Source organism: Chiloscyllium punctatum, chromosome 13 (assembly GCF_047496795.1).
Source record: "Chiloscyllium punctatum isolate Juve2018m chromosome 13, sChiPun1.3, whole genome shotgun sequence".
Lineage (NCBI taxonomy): Eukaryota > Metazoa > Chordata > Chondrichthyes > Orectolobiformes > Hemiscylliidae > Chiloscyllium > Chiloscyllium punctatum.
Window position 1 is genome coordinate 82,080,539 of NC_092751.1, and position 19,935 is coordinate 82,100,473.

At 40.8% G+C, this 19,935-nt stretch overlaps 1 protein-coding gene across 11 annotated transcripts in view; it reads right to left on the reverse strand.

Moving 5' to 3' along the window:
- Positions 1-19,935, reverse strand: part of LOC140484573 (paired box protein Pax-2-like) — a 239,859-nt gene that overhangs the window by 197,361 nt on the left and 22,563 nt on the right. For 6 of the 11 annotated variants that reach the window (XM_072583011.1, XM_072583007.1, XM_072583009.1 and 3 more), the window contains exons 5-6: positions 13,544-13,636; positions 12,130-12,252 (exon numbers count right to left, since the gene is read on the reverse strand). In XM_072583011.1, coding sequence (XP_072439112.1) covers positions 12,130-12,252; positions 13,544-13,636 — 216 coding nt within the window. The remainder of the gene's footprint in view (positions 1-12,129; positions 12,253-13,543; positions 13,637-19,935) is intronic. The other 5 variants (XM_072583013.1, XM_072583014.1, XM_072583015.1 and 2 more) reach the window with 1 other exon arrangement.

Sequence of the window (19,935 nt, forward strand, 5' to 3'; positions counted from 1 at the left end):
CTCGGAAAATGAACTTTGTTTCTCTCTCCACAGATGCTGCCAAACCTGCTGAGCTTCTCCAGCATTTATTTGTTAAAGATAGAATTGAATCTATTTTCTGTTGGCAATCCAGGTGTCTGTTCCAATATATTGTCAATGAAACAATAATTTAACAGGCTTAAACTAACTCAAAATCTTTATTTCATTTAAAGGTGATACCTAAGCTCCACAGCACTTTGATGTTTCAATTGCCTTCAGGAATAAATAAAAATCATCCTTTTCTGAAGTACTTTGTTCCATTTTATTTATTCATTTATGGGTTGTGAATGTCACTACCTACATTATCATTTATTGAGCATCCCCAATTGCTTAGAGGGTAGACCCATTACTGTGAGTCTGGAGTCATTGCTAGGTTTTACCAGTAAGAATGGTAGAGTCCCTTCCAAAGATATGCAGATTAGGTGGAGTGGCCATGGTACATTTTTCTATAATGTTCAGGGTGGTGCAAATCAGGTGGGCTAGCTTTGGTAAATGTGGGGTTATAGGGATAGAGTAGGGTGGGCTAGGTCTGGATGGGATGCTCTTTATAGTATCTGGGTGGACTCAATGGGCTGAATAACCTCTTTCAGCACTCTAGAGATTCTACGCTTCTAAAGGGCAGATAGATTTTTATAACAATTGACAGTGGTTATGTGGTCACCTTTAGACTAGCTTTTTACTCCAATTTTTTATGGAATTCAGCTTTCACACTCTGCCTTGGTGGGATTTGAACCCTTATCTCCTGAACATTTGGCTGGGGTTCTGAATCATGAGTCTGTGCAGTGAAAATATACCAGCAATCAAGACTTCGCACTGTCTGGTAAGATAAGAACTACTCTTGAGGAAGATGAGTAAATGATTTCTGTACCAAGGATCAAAACTGGTCAGCAATATAAAACAATTTTGAGTGTTTATTTCCTATAGTAAAGGTGCTATATAAATGTAAGTTGTTGACAAAAATGTGAGCAATAGGTCAGGGAGGGGAACAACCTATCTTTGCAAATTCTTCTCAGTGATGAATGGTCATGAATATGATCAATTTAAAGATCAATATGAGCATCACTTGTTTTGGCTAGTCACTCTAGAATAGGCTAGTCACTCTAGAATATACCACTTACTTAAATAATTTGTCAGTATTGACTTTAAATCTAGAATTTCTCACTCAATAGCACAGTCACTGACGAACCAATATTATACATCACCCTCTAGCCTTGAAGAGTAGGGTTGCTAATGGACAATGATATTTTAATATAAGCATTAACCATTTATTTAGCCATTTAAGTAAGATTGTTATGAATTTCTATACCTAATTTTGATAGGAATTTTTAGCAAATTAAAAACCTGCATTTTATTACACTTAAAGGGTATACCATAAGCGTTATTGTTAAAAATCACATTTCAACCAATGCATTTAATATTTATTATCAATAATTTCTCACCTCAAGCTGCCACCATATCACTGACAGGTCTGTTCACAATAGCACTTCACCTCACTATAACATGCAAAGTGCTCCCTCTAGGTACAGCCCAAATTTGGAAGCATAGATTCTGTCATGAAATTGCTTGATGACCTTTAGACAGCTCACATTGACAAGAGGGGTGATTTATGTTAGCTTCTTTCAGCATGAATAGTCGGGAATGAGGCAAAAATGGGAAAATCAAAACTACCAGAGGCCAAACCTTGCCCAAGGGTACAAATGAGGCTATTTGGCCCATTGTGCCTGTTTCTGACTCTCTTCCCCATTTTTTTTAAATGGAGCAGGAGAACAAAAAAAATCATCAAAAACGCAATGACAAATGAAGAAGTCAGGTAAATCAAAATTACTAACAGCAGAATTAGATTTTAAAAACCTATACAAAGGGACAGAAAAGAACGGGTGAGGTAAGGATGATGTGAAAGAATGGGTTGACATGTTGAAATGTTAATTAAGGCCACCATTAAAATGCAACGTTGTTTTACTAATTCAATCATCAATGTTTTTAATTGAATCTATCTGTGTAATCTCCTGCAGCCCCACAACCCACCGAGACATCAGCACTTATCTAATTCTGGCCTCTGGAGCATCCACAATTTTAATCGCTCAACTATCAGCAGCCAGACCTTTATGTGGTAAGGTCCTCGGTGCGGGAAACCCCTACTCACATCTCTCCACCCCTCTTTTTCTCTTCAAAATCTACTTCTTTGACTGAACATTTGGTCACTTGACCCGATTTCACCTCCTGTGGATTCTGTCTTGTTTGATCATGTTCCTACAAAGTGTCTAGGCTCAGTTTATCGTGTTAAAGATTCTAAGGAAAGTTAATTTTTTTCACTGTTGAGTAGACCTCATTTTAAGCAACAATTAAATTAAAAAAGGGGAATGAAGTTGATGTGACCTGTGTTGAGTACTGGATATCACCTCTATGTTATTTGGTATTTCAGGTAATAAGGCCTGCTGGAAGATAATTTCCTGATCAACCTGTTCAGGGATGCTATCATGGTTCTGGAGCAGGTGGGATTTGAACCTGGGCCTCCTGGCCTAGAGAGAGGAGCACTACCACTTTACCACAAGAGCTTTTGTTAAGCCTATTGGTATTGCAAGACACCATATCTGCTTCCTGTTGAAATAGAAGGTGCAGTCACATGATGAAAGCTCCTTCTAGTGGCAGTGTTTTGATTCAGCTGCCTGACCTATGAACCATCCCTAATCCTTCCCTCCGAGCATGGACTGACAAGAATGTGCCCGAGATTTAAACCCAAGGAAACTGCAGATTAGGCAAATCATTTGAAACAGATGCATCGAGCAAATGTGCAGTCCATCACCCAGCAGTCCCTACTGACATTTAACACCTTGCTCCTTTGCTTCTCTCACCAGCCCCTGAGCTTATTCTGTGAAATAATTCCTCAAAAAAAACAAGTCTGGCTCTGACGCACTGACAATCCATACAAATCGCACTCCACTAAGCCCACAGCTAGAATTCCAGGAAGACTTTTCTTAAACTGAAAAATAGCTTCAGGAGAACCTACAGGGGAAGCTGAAGATGTGCAGGAGTATATACTGCAGTCTATATACTCAAATATATGCTTCTCAGCATGCATGCATGACCATTCATCATATCACCTGTATTCCCAACAATATACTCCAGTTCACATATAGCTGTTTCTTCAAACCATCATATGCATACTTCATCCTCCTCACCCAGATGTTCCTGAAAGCAGCTGACACATAGAACTTCAACTGGGAAACTTTAATGTACTTATTCCATCGCATGTAGGTATTAATTTGAAGTTTTTAAAGTCAATGAATCAGATAAGTTAATGTTTTAGAGAATGAAATGATTATTTTGATGTTCTATTAATGTTGTTTAATTCAAGTTATTAGAAACAGCTCAATTTTCAATATTTGATTATTAGGCTCTGCTGTAATCTGCCAACCCCAAAACCCAAATTCCAGTCTACACACTGCAAAAATCATCTCTATGTACATATTGCAATAAGCTTACTGCAGTGTACATAGTCCGTATTCCTATCACAGAGTATATTTTCTGCTGTGTATAATTCAGTAGTCTCTCCACAAGGTGCATGTGGACCCTGGCATGTATAATCCAGTGCCATTCTTTAATGTATATGCTTCATTGTTCTTAACCCGACACAAGGACAGAAAAGGGGAGTCCAGAAAATTACTTTAAGCTGAATTATGAGGTGAGGACGATGAGAGAGACAGGATGAAGTGAATAAAGGTCAAATTTAAGATCAATGTCACACTAAAAGGGGAACCAACACTTGCAATGGATTCCCACACAGAGCGCAGTGAAGACAAAAAAACCTCTGAATCAATTCTGAAATAATTGAATTATGCAAAGGGGACAGTGTATGATTTTCTTGGATGGATGAATTAAATGACCTTCATTAATTGTGATTTTCTTGTATTCCAGTATAACCACACCATTGTTGAGGCTCCATTGTTGATACTGAAGGGCATTTACTCTGTATTGTCAGAGAGTGAACACTTAAGAATTTTTTTTTAGGAACAGTAAGAAGGTAATTAAAAATCCTGCTTTCTCACCTTCTGACTACCAAATCGTCTCTTAAAATGTTCAACTCTGCTCTTTCCTGACAACATTCTCCATGCCAACTTGAATATCGTTTGGATGAAAATGCGTTGAAATAAAAATGATTTCATTCTTTATATCAATTTGGGTAGCAAGGAAATACCGGCAGCAAATGAGCAGATCTTAACTTTGGAATTGAGGAGCATTCAGCCTTAGTCTCCACAGCTCAATCAGTGTGGTACAGTTCGGTCACTCCAGTGCTTGGACCAGTGGATCGGTGTTTGAGCCTCAAAGCAAGGCTGTTGAATTGTTAAACTGATCGAGGTGATAATGACCACGCCACTTTAAGGTATAATTGTGCAAAATAATACTTTGATATGAGAAGTGCTGAATAAAAATTAGCTTCATTCAATAAATTGTAAAAGTGAAACAAAGGAAAGCTGAGGTCAAGGTGGTTGATTAATGGTAGGTCTCTTTTCTCTAGGATAGAGAATTCCAAAATAGGAGACATATTTTTAAGATGAGAGGAGATAAATTTTAAAAAGACATGAAGGATAATTTTTTTTTCAAAGATGGTGATTCGCATGTGGAATTAACTTCCAAAGGAAGTGATTGATATGAGTACAGTTACAATGTTTAAAAGACATTTGGGAAGCATATGAATAGGAAAGGTTTGAAGGGATATGGGCTAGGAGCAGGCAGGTAGGTATAGTTTAGTTTGGGATTATGTTCAGCATGGACTGTTTCAACTGAAGAGTCTGTTTCCATGCTGTATGACTCTATGTGATGTCGGCATCATTGTCAATGCCAGCATTTATTGCCAAATCAATTCTTGAATTCATTGAGGCTCTGGGCCATTTCGGAGGGCAGATAATGGTCAGCCAACTCACTGTGAGTCTGGAGTCACATGTAGGCCAGACCAGGGAAGAATGGCAAATTTCATTCCCTCAAGCACATTTGTCATTCAGATGGGGTTTGTCGATACTTTCTAATCAACCTGCTCAGAAATGTCATGATACACCCATTTGAGCAAGTTGGACTGGAACCTAGGGCTCCTGGCTCAAAGTAGGGACACTGTCACTTTGACACAAGCACCCTCAGGTGGGTTTTTATGGTAATGGTTACGTGATTGCCATTAAGAGTAGCTTTAAATTCCAAATTGCTCAATGTTGAATTCAAATTTCATCATCTGCCCTTGTGAGATTCAAACCCATGACCCCACAACATTAGCTTAGATCTGTAGATTATTAATCCAATGACATTACCACAACACCATTACCTCTCTGTGATATTAAACAACAAGACTGCTGCTTGAATGCTTCAATGTAGGTTAATTGACTCAGGCTCCACAGTTGGGTTTGGTGCCCCGGTTTAGGAACATCAAAAAAAAAAGAATCCAGTTAGTGTTTTCCATTCTGACCACTGTGCTGCATTTGAACATTGAATGGTGGTGGGATTGGGCTCAGCTATGATGCACCCTGCAGTCGAACAGCTTGTGATGTTCATTTCCAATGTGACTAATGGCCAATAGGGCATGGCAGCCTGTGCAATTGTAGCCCCAGCAAGGAGTCAATTTCTTCAGAAGAAAGGTTTTAAAAAAAAGAAAAACAAAGGGTTTATCCTAACCGTGGCAGGAAGATTAGAATGATCAGTACCCAGTAGGTCTGACAAAACTCCGTTTAATTACGGCAGCTTTCAATCTATTGTGGCTGAAAAAAGTTTGTTTTCTTTTTTTGAAAAAAAGTGCTGATTTCCCAATAAAAAGGAGGAAGTGATTGGGCTGACTGTGAATGACTCCTGGAGTTTTAATGGAACTACACTGCATTCCTCACAACACGATCCTTTATAGGCACACAAAAACATGCTTTAATGAGAGGTGACTTAACAGGCAGCGTGATTCATACAGTTTCTATAGTAACCTTTCTGAGGTTCTGCGGGTTGTTTGGGTCTTGCTAAACTTCGGTGTCATCTCAAGATATTTGATTTCCTAAGTTTCCAAATAAGCAGGAACCAAAAGGAAAAAAAAAATCAAAACAATAATCACCAAGGAACAGGTGGAAAGATGTAGGAGAGATTGACCTTACTGATTAAAAAGAGATTCTGTGCAATCGTAAAAACACAAAGTTTGTGTCAATCTATAAAGGCATGCTGGTTTGAATTAATACTGGCTGCTAACTCATTAGGACTGGTGTAGGGTTCCAAAGCTCCAAGCCTGTCCTGAAGTTTCTAAGAATTAAAGATTAATCTCCCACTCCAGTAACCAGGAAGAAAAAAAAAGAGCAAGGGCTAAAGCAGAGACTTCCATCCTGCCCATAATTATTTATTTGTGTCTAAATTAATAGCAATGGATAACAGATTGTTTGACTGGAAGGGGACAGGCCAAGGTATGGGCCCAACCAGAGTCACTGTTGACCTTGAACTGGTTGGAAGCCAATTTTGCTCAACTCTGCTCTTTCTTTGCTATGGTCTTTTATGTGAGTGAGCAGCATCTACCCCTGCCAGATTTTTGCTCGAGTTGAACTGAAGAAGGGTTTGGCCTTGGCAAGTGGAATTCTTTGCAAAACAGGCAAGTGCAGAGCCAACAAGAAGAGGTACTTGCCAGCTCAACGTCGCTTGAAACTTGGGAGGTTGGACTTTGACTGGATGTAATTCTGAAGACCTTATCACCTGACTTCCCTCTAACACCCACCCTGCCCATGTCAGAGTGCATCTCCACCCACCTCCTCCATTTCTGGAACAAATAAATGACAAGGTTTTCACTTTTCCCTGTACCTAGGTACATGTGACAAAATAAATCAAATCAAAAATGTTTGCCCTGCCTTGAATATTCACCTTCTGAGTTTTAACTCCTTGGGGACTGTGGAGTAATTTCATGTGAACAAGAATCAGCTTCCAAGCTATTTCTATCAGATAGCCTCTTGTTTAATGGTAAACCTCATCCTGAGTAGTTACATTAGAAACTCAACACAGGTACACAATAAGTAATCTTCAGCCTGTTAATTTAGTAATAGCGCATAATAACCTTCACTCTGACAATTAAACTGCAACTCCATACTGTTACACAGTGAGTAACCTCACCTTGCTGAATAAATGGCAACATTTCACTAACAAACTGCAGCAAATGAATGTTCTGGGCAGTTACATCCATACACATCGCCTAACCCTCAGCGGAGATGTTGAAACGATGGCTGCGAAGAAAATCCCATTTGAAAGGAGCTTTTTTTTCCCCAAAAAACAAACCTGCAAAGCCTTTCCAATTCAGTTGCAACTTGTGCCCCAAATGTGTCACACAACAGTGGGTGTGTGTTTATTAGAAACACGGGGTGTAACAAAAGTGTTAACATGCTGGTGCACTCAAGTTAGCTTTGAAGGGTGCACCAACCATACAATCCATTGGATTGCCCCACTATACTCCTGGTGGTAACCAGGTCTTGCTTATTTTGCAGCTTGCAAAAGGTGAGTTTTACCTCCCAGTGCCTGAACAGGGGTGAAAGTGCAAGAGACAACGCAATGGTTTTTAATGGATCAATGGAGAGGAGATCCTCAGACGATTGTGGGAAACGGGGAGATAATGAAGGGAAGCCAGTCTGATATCTGGGCCCTTCCATCCACTTCCATGGAGTGTATTAAGTTTCCAGTCTTTCTAATATCAGATTTGTGAGGGTCAGTCTGCAGTGAGCAGCAATTTGTCTCTGTGTGAATATATGTTATTGGAAACACGGGTGCATTAGAATATATTCAGATCATTATTTGTGTAAGCATAATTGTAACAATGGCTGGCAAATTTTAATTCTTTGACACATTTTATTAGCTTTTACCAGTTTTCTCCCCCATCCCATCTTTTTCCACTCCACCCCCCCATCCTCACCTCCCCGCCCCCCCACCACCCCACAACTGCCTCACGCCTCCTAGCCAGGGTGAATCAAAGTATTTGTGAACAGGAAACAAAAACATATTGCCAGGTGGCGATTGCTCTATCTGTGGCCATCTTGCTTTTAGATCACGGTAAGTGAAGTGTTCCAAAGTGAAGATGTGTTCACTCGTTGATGCAGGATATCCTCTGTCAGTGTCCACCTGTACTGGTGGAAAACTTGTAACTATCACCATAACCTCTCACTAATAACTTGTAATGTCCATACAGTGAGTGTTCCTGGGGGGGGGAGGCTTTGTTGGAGTCACACTCTCAATCCAGCAGGGAAAGGGATTAGGACAGGCATTTTGACTGGATTCCACTTTGTAAAAAGGACAAGTTTGACTGCCAAATACAGCTGGTCTTCTGCCTCATAGACACACAGCGTCCCCTGGCTTGATTGTTGGCAGTTTTAAAACTCTCGGGTTTAATTTTCATTTATTTGCAATTCCACGCTCTCTCTCTCTCTCTCTTTTTAATTTTCTCTGTGCAATGTGAAAGTTCAGTGGCTCTGTAATCATATAATAGCACTCAACCCTGCCTCGGCGTCAGGCTCATATACAGCTCATTTGTTGTACTGTATGAATGTGTCGGAATTGATTGATTTTTGTATTTTTTTCTACTTATAATAATGTTTATTCAATAAAATTAAAATGGAGAGCTGTGCTGTGTGCAGTGAGTCTATAATCTGTAAGGCTCCAGGCAAAAAAATCATTTCTTCTGCCTTCTCTCTTAGAAATGGAGTAAAAGCATCTTAACACATCAGTGGTGCTTTCCGTGGCTGACCTGGGTGGCTTGCTACATCATCTTGACATGTAATTATCCTAACTCTTCTTAATCATTTCATCCAAGATTAATTGTATAAGACAACAGTGACAAAAGTGTAGGTCAGGCCTATGAGTGGGAACCCCTGGTTGTGTTCAATAGGCACTTCATTGACTCAATTAATAAACTTCACAGAAAGAGAAGCCAGATTTTTATTTTTTTTCGGGGGTGGTGGTGATGGTGAGGTTGATTGGTCGGTGTTCCGCTCGGTTGGGTATGGGCTGGGGGAAGGGGGAACGAGGCTGAATAGAATCTTCAGGGAATTCATTATACAATCTGCATAAGAAAGCTTGTGTTTTTTTGTGGCCTAGGTGCTTGTTGAATAAGGAACCACACAGCCAGTTATTTGAAATAGAACGCCTCAGCTATCCCTTTCAGCTACTTCCTCCTCTCCACCCCTCCCCCCAACACCCACACACCCCCCTACCCCCACCAATGTTGTCCACCACCTTCCCCTCGGAGTCCCTTTATTGCCCCACCTATTCTCTTCATTGGGTAAGGCCTGATTTTGACCCTTCTGCTGTCAATGCTGTAAGGAAATTGGAAAGTTTCTTTCCTCCTGTGATCCTTTCTTCATTATGACTCAACAACTGGCCTCCTACCCCCCCCATCTACCTCCAAACCTCTTCACCACCCACCCAACCCCACCCCCACTTATTCTCACATTCTGCTCCCCCTGGTACCTTAGCCAAGCTACCATCCTTTACAGGACAAGGTAATGACTGCAGGGAGCATTGCAGCTAACTCTGTACTAGGCCTCACCATTTGGAGGCAAGGAAAATCTCAGTCTGAATGAGGCAAGTGAATAGCGATGCCAACATTGACTATAATGGGATGATTACACTGGGCAGAACCTGGTCAGACTAGCAAAATACAGCAGTAACAACAGCCTGCAAATGTTATACCTGACTGTGGGGATACAGGGTTCTTGTAGCTGAAGCCATTACAACAACAACTCACATTTATATGTGCATTTAATATAATCAAGCATCCTGAGGTACTTCATCAAACAACATTTGAGATTAAGCCATCTAAAATATTAGGAAGAGTAATCATAATCTGGTCAAGTAAGTCCGATATAAGTTGCACCTTAATGGAGGAGAGAAGAATTTTTAAAAATTTCTTTAATGAAATGTCAGGTAGTTCCTTTACTCAGATAATCTTCAGATTAGTTCCAGAAATCGGCGCAACATCGAGGGCTGAAGGACCTGTACTGTGCTGTAATGTTCGATGTTCTATGTGGGTATCACAGGAAAGACCAGCTTCTAGTGCCTATTTCTAATTGCCCTTGAAAAGGCAGTGGTCAAGCGGTTTCTTGAAATGTAACATGTGGTGTAGGTACTCTAACAGTGCTATTGGGGAAGGACTATTAAGAGAGAGAAACAAAAAGGGTCCAGGGAGGGAATTCCAGAGAGTAGGCACAAGTGGTTGAAGGCACAGCCTTCAAAGAAGTGTCAGTGGAAATCAGGGATGCGTAGAATGGACAGAATTCTAAGCTCCCAATGATTTGCGAGCCTGATGGAGGTCACAAGAGATAGGGAGGGGCGAATCCCATGAAGGGAATGAAAGTTTGGATGGAAAGTTTAAAATGGGCATTGCTAGCTGACTGGGAGGTGTCAGATTGTGAGTGCGATATTCTTCCCTGTGAGAATCAAGCTATCTTAAATACCTTGTCACTTTAAATGTACCAGCACTGTCACAAGCACGAATGCGCAATGTTTTAATATTATGATTAACCCTGCTAGACCATACAGACTTATACCAGCATCAGGTTGTCTATATTTTAAATACAGCACAAGCTTTGTCTAAGTCATAATTGACTTAGTTCAAAATAAGACAGCACCCAAAAGGAAAATTATTTTCTTATGTAACAAGGATACATAAATCAAATTATAAAAATCAGAAATTATTATTTCTGAAAACATTTCTTCCATGCTTTTTGACACACATTGCAAATAATCTTTGATCAAAACATCTATCAACAGCCTGAGAAAATAGCAGGGGTGGTTGCAATGGCATTCATAAATAAGTACAAACAAGGTTTCTTCATGTGACATCAAACACCCTCCTTTATTTCATGCATTTTCCTGGTAAATACCAGCCACAAGTTTTTCTTAGCCCTCTAAATCACATCCTCTTTCCCCAAAGGCCATTCTCAAATCCAAGTGTGAAGTCAGATGCTTCATTTTTTGAGAAATCCTGAGTCTTGTCTCCCTTCCCCTTTTAGCCTTGACAGGGACACTTGTTCCTTCACCTGAATTTCTCAATAAAATGTAATAGAGAAGATTTAACCCTTTGAAACCAACAGCAACCTCACCGCTGAAACTATGAGACTCCCTCTAAACTCTGAATTTGAAGGAAGGAATTTTCCACTAACAAGAGAATACAGGGGTAGAACACCAACAGTTCACAAAATACGTCAATTTTCCAAAATTGCAAACTTTAATCTCCTGAATTGAAGGAACTGGCTCGTGTTCAGCAGTTGGCTTAACTCACACTAAATGTCCTCCAATACATCACTCGACTGCCCATTCTTTGTGCGTAAGTGTTGGCAGTGAGTGTCAGCAGGCTATCAAATATGGGCAACACCAGGCCTGATCATGTCTTCCAATGTCCATTTCCAGTTGGAATAATTGGAAGGTGATTAGGAGCAGGATAATTTTGTCCTTCCGTACTTGCCTTGGGTAATTTTATGCCATTCATGAGATTAATGAAATACGTAACATAATTTGTGATCATTTTCTATGAAATTTACACTTAGAAGGTCAAGGAGAAATCCCTTTTTCAATTCCAACAGAAATAAAAATTGCTCAGCACTTGGCATAACCTTCGAGCGCCCAAAAGGTTAACACCACTGAAATAATACCTTGTTGCTCCATCAAAACAAAGACTGCACCAACCAAACGGACGGATCTCCACACAAGGCAGGGAATACACTTAACTCCTTCTTGACGTGTGCAAGCTATCCACACAAAACACCAACAGAAAACATTCACCTCTTTAAACGTATAAGTTGCCACTACCACCCAGCACTGGAAGGCCATACAGTGGCATGAGCTTGTAATTTCCATCGCGAGGACTAAAGGCCCCGGCACTTATGTCCAAATGTGCACTCTTAATGAATAACACCCTTAACCGATCACATTACACAAACCCAATTGCAGAACCAAATTTTATAAAAAACATCAAACCCCATCTGCAGCCTTGCTGCAGCCAACAGCTCAAATCCTATGTAAACTAGAAGATGATTAGAGAGCAGATGGATAGCATGCAGACACTGTGCCAGAAACACTAGCTGCCCTACAGGTGACAGTACAAAAAGATGGATCGTGTTTCCCTCTTACCTTCATCTCGTTTCCTCTTGGCCTCGCCATTCGATCGTGGAATGCCCAGAATGCCGTTGATGGAGTACGATCCCACGGGATCGTTGGATGCTGAGGACACAGGCGGAGAGTTTGTGCTTGGGACTGAAAGAAATCGATATTTTTATTTAAAGTTGTGTTTCACAGTGCATTCAACAACTTAACCTGTTATTCTCACCAGCCGGCTTGGGCAAAACTAACTGCGTTTGCAATGGTCATGAACAACATTCTTAAAACCCACTTAGCCAGAGATTAATCAGCATGGAGTATAACCAAATCTAATTCACCTATTGTCAAGTGTGTTAAGGCATTTCCTGATTTAACAATAATTCAAAGAGGTCAGAGATTTTCAACTTCTACTCCTTGTCTGCACTAACTGATGGTTAATTAGGCAGTGTTGGAGGGCTTCAATTTCTCTCAACATTGCCAAGTTAAGGAGAGAGGGGGATAAATATCATCCCAGGCCCCCACTCTAGATTGCCATCCTGTGACTTCTATCAGTAAATGCATGCAGTGTGAATGGGATGAGATTGGATTCAGATCCTGGATTATGGAGCAGCAAGACCTAGGCAATAAGGCTGGTAAGTGGCAAGTAACACTTGGACAGCTCAAAGTGTTAGGTAATGACTATCTCTAATAATGGAGGACTTGACCTTGTCCCTTTGACTTTCAAAGGCATTAACATTGCGGAATTCTACCACCATTGATATCCTGGGGTTCCAGAAATTGATCTGGACCAGCTACATAAATATTGTGGCTGCAGGAGCAGGTCAGAGTCTGGGAATTCTGTGGTGAATGACTCGCCCTCTGACTTTCCAAAGCTTGTCCACCATCTACGAGGCACAAGTCAGGATTATGATTGAACAATCCCCTTGCCTAGATGGGTGCAGATCCAGTAACACTCAAAAAAACTCAACTACATCCATGGCATAGTAACCTACTTGTTTGACAAACCATCCTGAAACATTCACTCCCTTCATCAACAATGCAATATGTCTGCCCTATCTACCATTTACAAGATGCAAGGCAGGAAATCTTTAAGGGTCTTTCAAGTGCACATCCCAAACCCACAATCTCTACAACCTTGAGAACAAAAGGGACAAATGCATAAGAATACCACTACCTGCAAATTCTCCTCCCGGTTCCTTAATAACCTGACTGAAATTTAATTTGCCATCCCTTCACCATTCTTCGAAAATCCTGGACTTCCCTCCCAAATGGTACTGACGGAGTACCCAAACCATACACAGAAAGCAGCAATTCAAGAAGGCTGCTCACTACCACTTTCTCAAGGGCAATAATGCAAGCCCAGACAGAGACCTCCATATCCTGCAACCCATTTTTTAAAAAATCAGCTGTGATACCTTCCAGGGATGAATAGCTGGCCAATACTCACTGTCAAGGTTCAGACGTGAATAAAGGCCTCTCGAGCAAGGTATTGGAGGGCAGCTGGTTCCCAAAAGATCTGCAGCCCAGTGAGAGGAAATATCTGGTGGGAATGGGGAGACAAAATTGGGAAAATAAAAAGTTGTAAATAAAAAAGAAGTGTCTAATTTCAGACTGTACATTCACTCTCTGACAATAAACTGGCTTGAGTCAAATGCTATATTATTGCCTTCAAAGGGATGATTGGATTTACTGCATGTCGTGATCCTTATAAGGATGTTAAAAGCAGCAGTTCTTAAAGGAATCCCATGTTTATGGATGAAGCATTTTTCCCTCAATGGTCATAATATCAAGAGCTCCAAAGGTCCTTCAGCACCTTATCCATGTAGCCACGCGTGTCCATTAACCTTTTTCAGCCTCATGCCTCTCTCCACACACTAAAACCTCTTCAAGGATCAAAGGCTAAATATAGGGTATCTCGAGTTGGGGGACCCAGTCTTCCATTGATTATCCAAACACTGATCAAGTATTTGGCTATGATGAATTAGCAGTGAACGTGCACTGCATAGCTGAAAGCATTGTAATTAACCATCTGGCTCACTTCACTTCCCGAGGTGACAGAGGGTCACTGATGCCTGTGAAAGTGTGGTCCAGCATTATTAGCCAGTATGTCAAGGATGGAGAAACTCATGGGAGTGAGTAGAGTGGTGGTCAACAGAAGAAACCTGGAGAATGGACCACTTCCTTTTCAAGATAACTCTGGTTGAAAACACATTGAAATTGGCAATGAATAACTTTGGTTTTGTTTTGAGGATTTTCACATACTAGCTCAGTGAAAGATGTTGTGGTTCTGTTCGCCGAGCTGGGAATTTGTGTTGCAGACGTTTCGGCCCCTGTCCAGGTGACATCCTCAGTGATTGGGAGCCTCCTGTGAAGCGCTTCTGTGATCTTTCCTCCGGCATTTGTAGTGGGTTGAATCTGTCACTTCCAGTTGTCATTTCCAGCTGTCCGTTGCAGTGGCCGGTATATTGGGTCCAGGTCGATGTGCTTATTGATTGAATCAGTGGATGAGTGCCATGCCTCGAGGAGTTTCCTGGCTGTTCTCTGTTTGGCTTGCCCTATAATAGTAGTGTTGTCCCAGTCGAATTCATGTTGCTTGTCATCTGCGTGTGTAGCTACTAAGGATAGCTGGTCGTGTCATTTCATGGCCACGAAACGACACGACCAGCTATCCTTAGTAGCCACACATGCAGATGACAAGCAACATGAATTCGACTGGGACAACACTACTATTATAGGACAAGCCAAACAGAGAACAGCCAGGGAATTCCTAGAGGCATGGCACTCATCCACAGATTCAATCAATAAGCACATCGACCTGGACCCAATATACCGGCCACTGCAACGGATAGCTGGAACTGACAACTGGAAGTGACAGATTCAACCCACTACAAATGCCGGAGGAAAGATCACAGAAGCGCTTCACAGGAAACTCCCAAGCACTGAGGATGTCACCTAGACAGGGGACGAAACGTCTGCAACACAAATTCCCAGCTCGGCGAACAGCACCACAACAACGAGCACCCGAGCTACAAATCTTCTCACAAACTTTGATCAGTGAAAGATGTCCCAGTCACAATTCACCTTGATTAAAGTTGCAACTACAATGGTTTTACTTAAGTTTAAATTATGTCACAGAGTGCTACCACACTCAATGGTGTCAAGAAGCTGAGAAAAATATAATTACAAAATTATTAATAATTAATTAAAAGCCAACAATTATCTGGATCACAACTGGTGCATGGCAGAGTGCAAATGCATATCATTGAAATAGTTGAACACGATACTGTATCAGCCCACCCCTCTTTCAGCACATCCACATACAGATATTATCATTCCATGGTAGTATTGTCTGCTTACTATGTCCGATGCCCTCTAACAGTCACTCGTAGTGAACACATCTTGCAGAACACCTCACCAAGAACAGGAGCTGCTAAGTGGAATCAGTGATAACTTTGAACGGCCAAATGCAGCTTAGCGCCAGCAGTAGCAAGGGTTAGGTGACAGAGCTACCATTAAACAGACGTTTGTTTTACTTGTTATTGCTCCAGGCAAGGGATAAAACATGGGTTAGCTGGTGTCCTATCCCTCCTGAGGCAAGGAACAATGGGACATCAGTATAGGCCAGGACGTTGTCCCTTCAGCTAATTGTCTCTGAGGGTACCCCTCTCCCCAATGAATGATGCCAAAATGCCACTGAGGCTGCTGACAAGCCTCAACCTCATTTGATTGGCTCAGTCTTAAAATGTACTGTGCAAATCAAAGATATGAAGTGACATTCGCTAATATCAGTAAGTGAACATGCAAACAATGTTACGCAAGCACAGTATTCTAATGCCTTAGTTAAAAAGAAACATTCATTCACCACGAATGAGTTAAATTTGTGTTGTGTTTCTTTGTATGTTTGTACCACATACATATGTACATGTGCATGTATATGTATTTGCATCTAAGTACTTATGTGTAACCTATATAAAATGCATTGTACAATGTGACTAATAACAGCAGTGTGACTGATAGGGGAGACAATCAGCCTCCTGTCTACAATTTCAGGCCTGTATTGTTCAACTAGATCTATGTGATCTTGTCATCAGTAACTGCTCCATTATGCGGGAGTGCATACACGGTGTCTCACCGTGTTGTAACTGTAGAATTGCACCAATCACCCAAGCCAAGATAACCTACAAAGCTTCCTCATAGGAGGACTTTCTGTGAAACCAAATAGAAAGCAGTTGGATCCCCAGCTTCAACTTTGACAAGTCCTCATTGCATCCGTAAAGAATGTCTCCCTATCCAGACAGCAAACTCCCATTATACCTGGCTGTGCTGACTCTGAACTCCTCAAAGTACAAGCATCTCTCACAGGCCTACTAAGTGAATTTTCTACCTAATGCAAAGCTGAGACCACTTGGACGTGGTCTCAGCATTGACATCAGGTCTGTCCTGAGTTAACTGACCTCAGACAAGGCAGGTTGGATGTCCCACAATCTATCCTCTCATTCTATGGCTGAAAGAGGAATGCAAAGTCAGGGTTCTGTGCATTGGGTCAGACGGGTGCAGGCTTGGCTGTGATGGCCTCCAATTGTGGGATAGCCCACTGGCACAACATTTAGGCTCCTACTTGAGGAATGTTTAACTATCCAATATATCCACAACTTCTGCACAGCCGTGCTTGCAATGAGCTCTGTGGCAAGTGTCCTCTGAGCTTTGAGGAACTAGGACTGAGTTTTCACAGTCCCAAGCTTTGTGATCTAAAAATCTCTCCTCAAACAAATTGTTGCAATTAAGTCAAACTGCAAATGCTGGAGAAACTCAGCAATTATAAAAAGAGAAGTCACTTCTGATGGTGTTTCAGATTTCCAGCATCTGCATTTTTTTAAAAATTTCATTGTCTGCTATTAATATTGCAATATGGGAGTCTTAATGCCTGGCTTTATATTCACTATGTGCTGATTATGTGACTATATTACTTCAGTCAAAACCAAATAAATATCCACTTTTTTTTTCAAAAACAGTAAAGGGGCATCGACTCAGACCTGGTTTCATTGGATATTTTATTGGAAGCTATCCCAGGAAGGGTGTGTTAAAATTTAATAACTATACAAAAAGGATATTGCTTCACAACAATTGTGAATTTGCAAAGTAACCTCCCAAGTGTTTACCAATTAGTTGGGAATTTAAATTGAGATGACAGAAGGTATGAGAAATGGAAAATGCTCCATTGATATAGAAGAATTTTTGGTAGCTTAATGTACCTGGTGATAATCTCACCTCCTGGTTAGAGTGCAATGACACACAATCCACTTCAAAATGCAGCATGTGCCCCAGTAATATCCATAGAGGTTTTCCAAACAATAAGCAGAGATACCAGAGAAATTGTCTCAAAAACTGTTTACACCAACCCACTAAGAATCTGCTACTTACAATGAGAGATTTAGAGTCATTCAGTTTGGAAAGAGACCTTTTGGCCCGACTCGTCCATGCTAATCATGTTCCCAAACTAAACTAGTCTCACTTGCCTGCGTTGGCCAATATCCCTCTAGTTTTTCCTATTCATGTACTTATCCAAGTGTCTTTTAAATGTTGTAGCTGTTCCTGCATCCATCACTTCCTCTGGGAGTTCATGCCACACACAAACTACTCTTTGTGTAAAAACAATTGCCCTTCATGTTGTCTTTAAAACCTTCTCCTCTCACCTTAAATACATGCCCCTGGTTTTTTGCACACCCATATGGGGAAAAGACCCTTGCTATTCACCTAATCTATGTCCCTCATGGTTTTATAAATCTCTATACATTCACCCCTCGATCTCCTACACTCCAGTGAAAAAAGTCCCAGCCTATCCAGTCTCTCCTTATAATTCAAGCCCTCCATTCCTGCAACATTCCAGGAAATGTTTTTTGAAGCCCCTCCAATTTAATAACATCCTTCTGAAAGTGCGGTGACCAGAATTGCACACAGTACTCCAGAAGATGCCTCACCGATGTTCTCAATATGAAGTCCCAATGTCTATACTCAAAGTTCTGAACAATGAAGGCAAGCGTGCTAAATGCCTCAACCACCCTGTCCACCTGTAATGCAAATTTCAAAGAATTATGTACTTGAACAGGTCTCTCGGTTCCAGTAAACCCCTATAGTAATTCCACCCCAGTCCAAACTGATGATCCAGTAAAGTGTGGAAGGAAGTGCCCCACTATGAATAGTGCCATCCTTTGACGGAGCTGTTAAATCAGACTACTACTTAACATACTGCAGCAGTACTAAGGTTTTACATTCAATGGATTATCCCTGTCACTGCTGTTCTTGCAAAATGATCTCCACATGCCCTTATGTTTTAACAACTACAGAACTTCAAGATTAGCTGTTGAAAATGAAATGTTTTGAAATTGTGTTATAGGATTACAAGTCTCTGATATTTTGGTGACCACAATACAATAATGGATTGCTTCTAATTTTAAAAATTAAAAATGTAATGGCTGATTTTACAAACTGTAAACAATGCAATTTTACAGGTTTGAATGCATCTTCTTTGTACAAATGAATTGAATTTCTATGGATTTTAGAATTAGTACCATTTTACATAATACTTTTGCAGTTTATATTACGAAATATTCAGCATTGCTGGCTCTCATTGAGTTTCTTGCCCTATGTATACGGCTTTTAAAAACATGCATTTTCAGATCAATGTTAGTAGTGAAAGGCAAAGTTACATAAGACAGACAAGATACGATTCTGTCCTTTTGAATGGATTACCTCATTTGTACTGTGCACTTGTTTCTTATTCCCCCTTAGCTCCTATAGATTTTGGGGTATTTATCAAATCCCTTTTAAAAGTGACTCTTGAATCTGCTTCCTCTGCCTTTTCAGCCCAGCTGTCCCAAATTATCTGTGGTTCGGTTGGCAGCTCTCTTGTCTCAAAATCATAGGGTCATAGGCTCAAGCCCCATTCCAGAACATTTGTGTAAAAAGTGAGGCTGACTCTCTAGTGCAGTGCTAAGAGAGGGATGTGCTGTTGCAAATGCTAAACTAAGGTCCTGCCTGCCTTCTCAGGTGAATGAACACAATGCTGTAGCTCTACTCTCAAGAAAAGCTGGGGAGGTATTCTTCCTGTCCGAATTAATATTTATGAACATGATAAAAACTGCTTAGGTGATCATTGTCACATTGCGGTTTTGGATTTTTGCTGTGCATAAGCTGACATAGAACCATGACTACAATTCAGAAATAATTCATTGACTATATCATACCTTGGGATATCCTGCGCTTGTGATAGGTGCTATATAAAGGTGCCCTCTTTTGTTTATGACAACTCTCTGAATAAAAAAAAACTCTCACCTTTTGCCTACCAATTATTCTGGAAGCAATATCTTCTTACAGACTCAAATAAAATCCTTCATATTTTGAACATCTCGATTAAATCTCCCTTTAACCTAGCTCTAAGGAAAACAATCCCATCTTCACTAATCTCTCCAAGTAACTAATGGCCTGTAGCCCTAATACCTGTCTAGCTAATCTCCTCTGCACCTTATCTGAGGCCATGATAGCCTTCTTCAATTGGGGAAGATGGTGGTGTAATGGTTATGTCACTGCGCTGCTAATCCAGAGGCTCAGGGTCAATTCTCTCGGGACATGGTTGCAAATCCCACCATGGTAACTGTTGAAATTTGATTTCAAATGATAAATTTGGAATGTGATGATGACATTAATGGTCATTAAACCTTATCCGGTTCACTAATGTGAGAGGGTAAGCTGCCAACCTTACCTTGTCTCAGCTAGATGTGACTCTGTAAAGTGGTTAAGGTTTAACTGTTCCATAAAATACCAAGTTAAAAATCACACAAC